The sequence below is a fragment of the Prinia subflava genome, chromosome 1 (genome assembly GCF_021018805.1).
Source record: "Prinia subflava isolate CZ2003 ecotype Zambia chromosome 1, Cam_Psub_1.2, whole genome shotgun sequence".
Lineage (NCBI taxonomy): Eukaryota > Metazoa > Chordata > Aves > Passeriformes > Cisticolidae > Prinia > Prinia subflava.
The window spans coordinates 21,815,555-21,827,859 of NC_086247.1; the positions used below are offsets into that span (position 1 = coordinate 21,815,555).

Sequence of the window (12,305 nt, forward strand, 5' to 3'; positions counted from 1 at the left end):
ACACAAATATGACACACAGAATAGTAACCCTCAAGAGCATATTTCATCATGAATGCAGATGAAATGAAATTAATATCATTTGTATAACACAAGTTCCTGTCCACTCCTTCCCCACTTTCAAATCAACAAAAATCGTAAAAAATCAATGATTATACAACTCATGATACAGAACATATTAGTTGCATTTTAATAGCAAATAACCTCAGATCATCATCACTCCAAATCTTGCCCCAATCCCCTTCAGTACACAAACTTCTCACTGCACACTCCATTTCTGGGTGCCCAATCCTTCCAGTTGCTATCTCCATCCTCTTCAAGGCAATCAGTTATTTCCATGCATGACCTCATTGCTACATTATCATTCTTGATTCACCTAGATTTTAACACGCCTTCTCCCAAACTTCTACCCTTCTGAAATCAATACAACTTTCCTAACAAGAGTTATTAATTCAAAAATGTTATTTAGGAGATTTATTTTTTCCAGCCACCTGTTCTCAATCACAGTCAGAGGCAGAACCTTTATGGAAAGACCAATCCCACAACCACAGCAGCACACAGACTACAGGCAAGTAATGTCATCACCACTGTCATAAAGCAGATACCTTCCTAAATTCCTGGACTAGAGAGTGGCAGGAAAATGAGTAAGAATAAAACCCCAAATGTCCCAACTAATCTAAAGGAAATTATCTCAGTTGGACAGAGCATGGTGCTAATAATGCCACAGCTGTGGGTTCAATCCCTCTATGGACTATTCACTTAAGAGCTGGACTTGATGTTCTTTCTGGGTCCATTCCAACACCGACTATTTTATGATTCTGTGAAATTCTCTTGCTCACCCACCCATTTCAGTCAAAAAAAAAAACCCAAAAACAATTCTCTCAAGATTTTATGCCTGACAATCTCAGTTACCACAGACAAGGTGGCTGTCTATCTTCACATCCCCAACCATACCTCCCTTGTTCTTAACAAGTAACAAGGCCAGCATAGCATTTTTACAATTGGCTCATCATTGCCTGTCCTGCCTCTCCTTCTGGAAAAGCCTGTGTGTATCCATTGCAGCACATCAATCACCCAGTGTGTCCCACTGCATCCCTAAAATCCCAACAATGCCATACTCAGCAGCTGTGTGAGGATATTTTCTTCTTTTCTGCTCTGCACACACAAACACCTGAGATGGATGCCAAGCCATGATGCTCTCACAGGGGAAAGGTAAGAAGCTGCCCCATCATATCTATCATAATATAGTATTCAATTTCCCAGATTAGGAGCTATTTGACATAAACACAGGCACTTGGTATGTTCTTTCATATTCTTAATTTTTCTCTTTAAAATAACACTTTCCAAGACTTCACAGAGCACTAACATCAAGTTAACAGGTCGCTTCTTGACTGCATTATTTGTTTTTTATATAAACACAGATAATAGTTGCTGTTCTCCAATACTTTAGGGCACTACTCTATCTACACTTCAACTAAAAATCATAATTATTGAATTTAGAATTTCATGCAATACTTCATTAAATATTTTTAAAGTAGCTTATAATGATACTTGATTTTGTCTTAAGCAACAGAAGATTTGCATTTAATTAAAATACCAAAATTAATAGTGTCTAACTCCTTCACTACATACTGCTCTCAATCTTACTGAAAAGGGAGGTAAGTCACTCATTCAGTATTTGCACTACATTTGCATTATCTTCAGCACACAGTGTTCCCATTTTTTCCCTTCCAATCTTTGGCTGATTTAAGTACTTTCAGAGATTTTCAAATGTATTCATTATACAAAATCAAAGTATGCCAACAAAGGCAAAAACAAGTTATTGTCTAAAAAGATAAAAGTCTCATGTTCTGTCTTTTCTCAATCTGAGATATTTGTCTTTTCAACTCTAAGGAATGGACACTGAGTTCTATATCACAGTACCATCCAAAAATCACAACTGGCAACAGCATCTTTTCAATTTTTGCAATCAGGTATTTTAATAAAGGATAACAGAACTGCTTATTCAGCAAATCAACTGATATTTCAACATACTCACTTCATCACTCCTATTCATATTCTCTTCAAAATCTTTAATTCCCATAATTCCTTTAAGGCACATAGCTTGGCAACCAACAAAACCAATTTGGCAATCAAAAAAAAGTTCACCTTTCATAAGGACCTAATGAGGAAAAAGAAAAAAAAGGATAACTTTTGAAGCTTTCTACTCAACAAGAAACAGAGAAGATAGACAAAAACTAAGCAAAATACACTTTGTTTATATATTTAGAGTTTTAATAAACAGCAATCATACGGGGTACTTGAAAGAAAGGGATTACTCTAGTGTTCAACTACTGCAGCACAGAAGTTTAGATAGTTAATATCTACATGATTACTACAATATACACATCTAATATGACAGAATATGAAAGACCAGCAATTAAATAATTAAAAAATATTTTACTGGCAACTATTTGGTATGTTACTTAAAATGTATCAAAAAAGCTCTGTCAATGTAAAAGTACCTCAATTGTTGTTCCTTCTTGTTCCCAGCATATAACTTCCTTGGATTTTACTTTCTGAGGGCTGTAATAACTACTTTCAGCTTGCATTTCAGTGAGCTACAGAACAATAGGATAAATACCTTTTAAAAGTCAGTATTAGTGTTAAACAACACTATGGTCATTACTACACAGAACTGATAAAGACAAAGTAAACTATGGGCAAAAAATACTCTAACTGTCAGGAAACAGGTGCAATTAAACAGCTGTAGCACATTATCCATATCCAATGTCTCATATTCAACTTTTGCTTGAAATACACTATAACAGAATGTTTAAAATCAACAACAGTATTTTTAGTTTGCTTATCTAAAGAGAAACTCCGTGAAAAGATGAAACAGATACACAGCTGCATTATTAATATCAAATGAGCTTACAAACTCCTTTAAAAATCCATTAATACTTTATTTATTCTTCCCAGAAAATAATTCAACAGCATGATAATATTACACACACATTTTGGTTACAACTATACACATTCTTGTTTCATGTCATGGCAATCAAGAGCAACGTGCCTTTATATTTCTTACAGGATTTTGATATTAAAATTCAAAATGGGAAAACATGCACAAGTTAAAAAGCACATAACCTATAGCTAAGAAAAACAAGAAAAGAGGCATACTATATTGAATATATTACATTTAGGATGAAAAAATGCAAATTAGTTTATGGTGAACAGCTTAAATACTTCAAATTCTAATTTTTATAAAGTAACATCTACACACTCTGTTTTCAAGACTGGATACTCATGGAAGCTGTTTCAGTTTAAAATTTTGTAATCCGTACGTCCAAGAAAATTGGATGAAAAAAATCACTGATCACCCTTCACCTGTGTGCAATTATTGCAGAGGAAAAGTAATTAATTGATTAAAAGAACTCAGAAATTACGAGAATAGTTTTCACCATTACTAGAAAATGGTACATTTAATTTGGCATGATTTTTAGCTCGAATGATATCAACTGTTCAAAATGTTAATGCAGAAACTTGACCTTATTTTTTAACCAAAATATGAACCACAAATTAATTCCATACACTCTTGGCATGCAAGCAGAACAATGAATTCTGTTTTGTTCCTGTCACCATATTAGCACCATACATCACTTCACATTTAAAATTTCTAGAATGAAAAATGTTACATTTTGAGTAGTTTTTAATCACTTCCTAATATAAAAGGCGTGAACTTGCAAATGAAGCATTAGGAAAACCCTCTCTAGCAAAACACTTGTTCAAAAAAGAAGTTCGTATTATTTTTAATGAGTTTTCTTGCATGAGGAACAAAAGCACAAAATTACTACTGTATGACACAGTGTAGAAAAAGATGCTGAGCCATGATAAATTAGAAATTTGAGCTTTGGTGGCTTGTTCATGTTTCAAGTGGTATCCCAGGGATATAATTAATGGAGGGAAAAAAAATCATATTATTTATTTTTAGCCTCTTTTAATGAGGGCTGAAGCAAATTGACACAAAAGAACATGACTAAACACTCAAATGCTGTTGATATCCTCAAATTTTGCAACCAAATTTTACAGGGGGCTGAAGGCTTAAAACATCAACATCCCCACAGAACATCTACTGCTTCCAAAGTCACTTGTCTCGCCCTTTCTGACAGTTGCTGAGCAGCTAAATGCCTTTCTACACCACCAAACAAAAATAGCTAAATTAGGCTTAAAGCCCCATAAAACTCTCTTGTGCACAGATGTCAAGCCAAACAGGCAAGAAAGGGACAGGGAGCTCAGGCACATAATTTTTGTATGAGAGTTACAAAAGTCTTGCAGTTCATCTGAAAGGCTCAAAGTCATAAAAATCGCCCTAAATTACTCTGTGGCAAAGTTCTGACATTGATTTAATACACACTTAATTGTAAAGCCAAGAGCCACTTTGTGTACCTATGCACATAGAACCATTTGCAAATAGTCTGAGATATTAAAAGTATTCTGCTAATTCCATATCTTAATTTCTAACTTCTGTTAATACATCTCAATATCTTAGTCAAACTCTCCATGTTCCCTTCTGCAAGCTTACAAAATATTAGAGAGAAAACCTGCAACAATTTTCAGCTTTGCTTAGAGGTGATACTTAAATCTTTCTCTACATACACAGTTTATAGCTCAGCCTATAAGTACTATTTATCCTTTTTTCCTTCAATACAATTTCAACCTATGGAAAATTAATTCAACATTATCAAGTTAAATTCATATTTTCACAAACAACAGTCCAAAAAAGAAGTAGTCTCTGAAATTTCCTCTAATCCTAGCTCTAAACGAAAGGGGTTTTTATAAAGAAGTAGGTATTTGAATAAACATTAGATGGGTAGAATACTGCAGTGAACATTCACAGAAAGCCTTCAGGCTTTTCTTCCTATCAAAAAATATTAATTTAAGTAAATTAAGTCATTTTCTTTGAACGTTCTAAAATTCACACTCAAATTCTAGATCAAATAACAAAACCGACTCACATTGCCATTATCAGTCCAGTATGATGGAAGAGGAATTTTCAGCATCCAATTTCTTGTTATTCATTAACTTAATACTCCCCTCATAATAGCAACAATATTTGCCTTGAATCAAACAGTATACGAATGCTCAGAAAATCTTTATGCACTTCCTCAACAAGTCAAATGAATCCTTTATGACACAGAGAAATATTTACCTTAAAAGTCACTGTTGCCTTTGTACAGTAAAACCCAATGGAAATAATAGGATCCTTGAGGGACTGAGACTTGTGCTGTTCTGCTGTTCCATCATCAATCCCACCAGAATCATTCTCTTCATCATCATAACTCACAATAGCAGGAAAAAAAGACCAAGCCCAAGAAACCCATCCTTGTTGCTGGTCATCATCTTGATGCAAATAAGGATCTTGACTCATGTACTGTGTAGGATATTGCATTACTGAATTCGCATCATCTTCTGAGCCTTTCAAAACAAAAACCAAGTTAAATTTCAGATAAACCATACTTAAAATTTTATTTATTTATTAAACTTAAATTTATCGTATGTGAAATTGATCTTGGACAGCATTCCACACAGCATTCAGTGACACTTGGCTTATAACCCCAGAAAGTCAGTACAAATTTTAAATTACTTAATATAAGTTTTCAAACACTTCTTCGATTCATTAACATTTTCCTCCAAAAACATTAAGGGTCTTGGCCACAGTTTTAGTATCACACATCTGCAGTGAGACCAGAATCTGTCATCTATACCACAAGCTTTCAAGACTGCTTCCATTAAGGATCTTCCAAAGCTGTAAAATAAAACCTTACTAAATAATGATATTATGATCTTATAGTTTCCAATTTTACAAATAAATTTAAAAGTACTGCAGTTGCAACAGTCTAACACAAAAAGTGTAAATACAGTACAGATGCAAAACTTAAGGTTGCAAACCTACTTTGTTTAAAACTAAGCTTTTCAAATATTCAAAGATAGAAGTTTATTATTATTAATTCATTTAATAGTTTACACATAGCTTTAAACTGCTGTATTATAAACTTAAGCCTAGCTTAAGAGAGCTATGTCACCACCAAATGAAATTCCAAGAATTTTCTAGACATTATCACGCTCTTGGCCAGTGAGGTAAATCTCTCTCCCTATTCCCCTAGATCCAAATCCAAAATGCCCATCTTGAGGAGATTAAAATTAAAATACAACTGTGTAAATAAATTCACAGAAATGCAGAATATGCTGAGTTGGAAGTGACCCACAAGGATCACTGAGTCCAACTCCAGGCCTGCACAATCACCCCAAGAGTCACCCCATGTGCCTCGGGAGCAGGATGGGAAGCAATCACACAGAGGTATTGAAAATTCACCAGTCATCAGTGCAATGCTCCTGAAAAGATCCTGTTCCAGCAAGTTACCACAAAAGAGCATACAGAAGGAGGAAGACATGTTCATGAAAATAAAAAGCAGTTGAGAGCAGAAAAGGTAAAAGGACAGAACTATGGGAAACAGTGCAAAGTAATACTTTCTTGCTTAGAACAAGTTCTGATACATCTATTCTCAATGACCATTTTCAAATAAATTAAGAAGCTTTGGCTTTTTTTTAGTTCAAATGTGGCTGCTGCCAGTTTCAAACTTGCTTATGGAAAGGTGCCTTGTTGCATGATATAATGACAGATAAATCCAAAGTACCCTATGATGCCACAACTCCCAAAATGGTCATCTTAGATCATATTTAACCTCAGTTTAGTTAAGACCCTCAGAATTCCTTATAGAACATTAAACATTCCTTATAGAATATGTAACATTAAACATGTTGAAGCACTGCATCCTTACCCAGAACAATGAACTGCCTCTAGCAAACTGCAGACTGACAAGACACCTGGCAAGAACTAGACTTGGATATTTACATTTGCAAAAAGCAAAGAAATTCATGGTTTTAGCTTTTTTTCTTACAAATTAAAAGCTGAACTTACCTGTGATACTTCCTAACATATCTTTAGTGTGGCAAATCAAATCTTCACTTTCCCCATCTTTGAAGTTGCCTATTTCTCCATAATACAGAGCAATCCCAAGCTGCATTATACGTATAAACATAGGAAGCTGCTGATCAGAGATTGAAAGTTTCAAACTTTCAACTAATGTGTGAATCTATAACATGAAAAGAGAACAAAAACAAATAATAACAAAGCTCTGGCATCAGTGAAGCCCACTTTTAAACCATACAACTCTATATTCATTTGGTATTGGCATTTTATTTCCAAAAAGGAGATCTGCAATACAAAAGAAGGCAAAGGGCTGCAAACATTGACCACCAAAAACATTCACTTGGGTTGTCACACAAGAGATCTTCAGTTGAAAAGTCAAGTAACATGTTTTACACACACAGAAACATTTAAGTATTTGTTTTTTCAAGTTATTGCTGAAGAACTTCCTCAAATACAAGTGAAGTAAGAGCATCTAATTCAACTTTTATTTTCAATATAGAGTTTCTTTAAAATCTCTGCATGCTCTAGATAATCTAAATATCTAGATAATATATCTAGATAAACTCTAGATACACTGGTTTTAAAATACAAGGTCCTTCATTTTGATTCATTCCCACTCCAAACATTGTTCCAAGTGGCCAAGTAATGGGGGGGGAAGAATTAATTACGAAGATAATTATACAGTAGCTTCACTGAAATTACATTTCACTCCAGGACTTCTTGGACTATACTATCCTCCCATCATGAACCTGTTCTTATCCTGTCAGTGGAACTCATCTGCCCCGCAGAAGATTGACTCATCTCCCTAAAACTGGAGGAAAACTATTATCTTCTTGTTGAGTTAGCTTCCAATATAGTGTCAGCATAGCGAGTGGATTCAGATGATCGACAGGTCAGAGAAATGTCAGTGTTGCTCCAAATAGGTGGAGGCAGGACTCACATCCCCAGTCCAGATCAGCTCATCTGCCTCAAGCTTGCCTCATCCCATGATGAATCTTACAAGAACAGCAACAAAAAGCTCACAACTCATTTTACATGTGTTTTGTCAGTCCACCCACTGACAAAAAAACTAAAAGTAGGAGCTTAGTGGTCCCTCTTCAAAAACATACTAAAACATATCCAAGTGCTTAAGAACCATCCTCCTTTGAGAAGTTTTAATTCCATCAAAACTCACTAAGATTAGTTTAGCCAAAACTTAGCAATGAACACAGTAATCAAAATTACAAAGGTAATTAAAGTGTTCTAGCCCTTACAAAGAAACCAAAAGGACACATGTCCTGGAAACTTTCTCTCAAGACTTAAAATCAGACAAGCTTTAGTAAGTTAATAACACACAGTATTAAAGTTCACATTAGCAAGAACTTCAGAGATTTGTTAAGAAAGCTGGAATATTGCTGGCTTTTGTCTTGAGCCAGAGAACCACTGTCCTTCAGTTACCAACCCCTTCAGAGTGCTGAAGCTACAGTAATACCATTTGCAGCAGAGACTTCTAAAAAGTTTTTCACATCCTCAAATTAAATTTAATTCCATTAACGAAATTGATGTGTTTACTTATAACAGTTCTTTTTGCTTAAACCCTATGAAAAAACAGCTACTTCCAATCATTAGCTAAATATTTTAGGCAGTCTCTAAAAAACTGTATCCTGATGACCCACAGAGCACAATAATTGTAATAAAATTGCACCCCTGCTCCCTAGGAGCTGAGTTTGGCTTGCTAATCCATCTCATGCAGTTCACTGCAGTGTTAATACACTGATGCTTCTTGTTATTCATGAGAGTTGGAGCTACATTTGAAACAACAGTTTAAGGCAAACCCCCCCCTTTCCATCTTACTGCAGACATCCTAAACTACACTACTGGGGTTTTTTTAACAGATTATCTGCAGACTTTCTTTCCTTCATTACAATTACGGGGTTTTTTTTAAACTCCAGGAAAAAATGAAAATATTAGAGAGCATAACTTCCTTACTTATGTGCTGTTTCTGTACATAAACTAACTGCATCATATGAACAAGACACCATTTAAAAATTCCTTTTGCAAAACGCAACAGTATAAGCTTTACATTTTACTTAAAATTTTCAAGTATATTTTGAAAAGCCTCAAAATTTCACAAGTGAGTAGCAAAAAAAAATTATTTTGGATACCTACTTTAATAATTGATGGCATTTTGGAGTTGAGGTTATCATAAGTAAAATGCAGACGAGTCCTGAAGGAACATTTGTACAGCAGAGGTTCCTGGTAAAATTCAATTTTACCACTAGCATTTCTCTTATCAAGACACACTGTGCAGTCAGAAAAGTTGATCATCTTCCTCAGTATCAGATCAGTGGCTTTTAAAAGAAGTGTATAGGTTAAAAAAATATATTGCATGCAAAAAGTAAGCTGTGCATACAGGTTCTTAACTAGAAGAAAGCAATATCAGACAGTTTTTTAGCCATTATTTAAATCAGCAGCAAAGTATTTGCTTATGTGACTGAAGAGAATCATTTCCTGGGTCACTCTTTTTCTGCTCAATGCATGGAATGTGAGGACAAATTAGCTACACCCAATTAAAATTTTCACCATCTGCTGTACCTTAGTTCTTTCTATAAGAGTATTGTTTCATGTGGAAGCATACAATAACTATCATTCTCGTTATTCTCACAGAATAGTTTTGCATATTATCTCCCAAAGTTTTCTTTTGAATCTTCCAAAAGAAACAAGAGCAATTATAGTGATCTTAACATGAAATATATTTTATGATTTTGTCATATTAGTTTGTAATTACTTTTAGCCAGAATAAAAAAACAGGTTCAGGAAAACATTAATTTAATTCCCCACTCTACCTGAAATCTTCTGTGTGATCTTAGCACAGTTACTGTGCCCCAGTTCCACCTCTAGCCAATGTCACTAAAAGCACCTAGATTTACAGGTGAACATTGGCAATTCGAGGACTGAAACATTCAAATACTGAAGACCAAGACAGAGTCAGAAGCTGGGGGTTCTTTTCCCCTGCAAATGTGAAGTGAAATGAATCACGTCTCGCTACTGTTATGTTGTGCTCACCACTGTGTGCACATTTTACTGCCTCTCTTGTCAGCCTGCTCAGAGTTTAAGATCATCACAAACAAGTGCAATGGAATGCCCTAATGTGGTACTGCTCACTCACAAAACTTGCCTAAGCACACGGCCAGCAGCAAGCACAATTCAAATACCATCACAGGATGGCAAGTGTGAGTAGAGGACAACACATCTTGTATGATTATCTGTGATCACACAAGGATGCAGTAACAATCAATCTATATTATCACAATTAGCTCATCAGAATTAAGATAACGACAAGAGAAAAAACTGATTGGAAATCAAAATAGGCAAAAATTGTCTTACTTCTGATAAAAAAGAGACATTTTTATGAGACTTACAAATTTCTGTATGAATTTAGGAGTGCCTCCACAGTGACATATAAAACAAAAAAATATCTGCTTACCAGAGATGTCCATAAATGCTCGATCCCAAAACTCATCCACTGTATAGCACTCTGCAGAAGTGATATTGACTGAGAGAACAATATCATCCTCCACATACTTTAATATGAGATTGTTGATCACAATGTTGACATTGTTTACAACACGCCTAATCAAACTCTGAACATAACCTACAAAATAAAACAAATTCTTGGGAATGATAAAGACAACATGATAAATTCATTTACTCAGTAAAAAAAAAAATCATTATTTCAATATATTCATTATTTTCAACTTGCACTCCTTTTTAAAAGAAATCAAAATTTAAACAAACTATGTATCACTGTACTTTCTGTACCCCAAAAATAACATGACTTAACATTCTTTAACATTCTGTGCAGTTGTAAGTCAATCAGCATCCTAGAAATGCAAGATACGAAAAAAAGTTTTTAAAAACTATGAATACAATAATTAAATTTCAAACTAATTAAGAAAACAACACTATGGACTACTGTAGATAGAGAATTTTAACAATTACTCTTTTACATGAGAGATATTTAGAAGTAGGTTTGGAAAAGTGATTACCAGCTGCAAGGTTACTTTTCAAGAGTGCATATATTATGCCTAGGTGCTCCCTCCATTTTTTTATAAGTTAACTAAGCATTAACACACCTGGTGCTTTCACATTCTAAAACCTAATATATCCACATCTTGTTCAGTAGGACTCCTGTGACGTGTATCCAAACCAATTTCTGTCAACAACCCAAATAGTAAGCACCTGCACTAAGCCTGCTGGGAACAAATCCATTTATGTGTTTTTTAGATGTAACGTTATTGGAAAAATCATCTCATCTGGGAATTCACAGTATGCGGCAAACATTCATATTTTTAACAATATCGTAAAGAAATTCAATACTACCCATATTCATGTCTTTCATGTATACTGAACCCAACTATGGACCAGACTCCTTTGTGCTGGGAAAAAGCAAGCCTTAAATTTTCTGTTTTCAAATTTATGACATTACACACATCTAAAAATACATTTCATAGACATTATCAAGTTCTAGTTTTGTGACTGCAGAAAAAAAGCCAGCTAATGATACAAGCTAAAATCCACAGTCTTCAAGAGCAGTTTTCCGAAACTTGCATTAAATAAAACTCCTTTATATTAACAATTTTAATTGAAATTAAAAATTAAAATGAACATCACACCATTGTCAGATAACTAGGAAAACACTTAAGTTGCTACTTCCATTCTGTTCTGCTTTTTCTAAGTATTCATCTTTTACACACTCATAGATAACTTTTCACTTTAGAGTATTTGGAAAGTTTTACCATTACATAAGTGATTTGCCCAGCTGACACACAACATTTTCCCTTTTTTCAGGATTTAAAGTCCTCAAAGACCAGAAAGAGGAAATCCAGAAATACAATCAAGTTCAATGTTTTCAGAGCGTACTACTGTCAGATTTCTAACATACTCTGAATTGGCTTTTTTTTTGCATATCAATCTAAAACTACTGAAAGATATGTGGAATAATTGGTTTTTAAGGATTTTCTCACTGACTCCTTCAAACAGCAACATTTTTATTTTATATGAACTCAGAAAACCAGATGTATTATTTCAATTAAGGGACATAAGAGACCCATTTCCATCACTAGAGTGATGTAAACCAACCTGTACATAAATGGAACGAAGCACAAGGCATTTAGCTCCTTTTCCTAATTTCAGCATTGAAATTTTTTTGCAGACTACTTAACTAGCAACTATAAAATTATAATCAGTTATTTAATTATGATTTTAAAGCAAGCTACTAATTTCATTGAAAAAAGTAAAGCTGTCTCTCCACAGGTCCAAAGTTTTTTCAGTGTTTTGCTCTCAAAGGTCTTTC

The 12,305-nt window shown here is 34.3% G+C and overlaps 1 protein-coding gene across 6 annotated transcripts in view; it reads right to left on the bottom strand.

Annotated features, from left to right (window-relative positions):
- The window catches only part of VPS13B (vacuolar protein sorting 13 homolog B), a 422,459-nt gene that overhangs the window by 361,111 nt on the left and 49,043 nt on the right, over nt 1–12,305 (bottom strand). For all 6 annotated transcript variants that reach the window (XM_063390273.1, XM_063390281.1, XM_063390302.1 and 3 more), the window contains exons 5-10: nt 10,437–10,604; nt 9,119–9,300; nt 6,959–7,133; nt 5,189–5,454; nt 2,502–2,597; nt 2,036–2,158 (exon numbers count right to left, since the gene is read on the bottom strand). In XM_063390273.1, the coding sequence (XP_063246343.1) occupies nt 2,036–2,158; nt 2,502–2,597; nt 5,189–5,454; nt 6,959–7,133; nt 9,119–9,300; nt 10,437–10,604 (1,010 nt within the window). The remainder of the gene's footprint in view (nt 1–2,035; nt 2,159–2,501; nt 2,598–5,188; nt 5,455–6,958; nt 7,134–9,118; nt 9,301–10,436; nt 10,605–12,305) is intronic.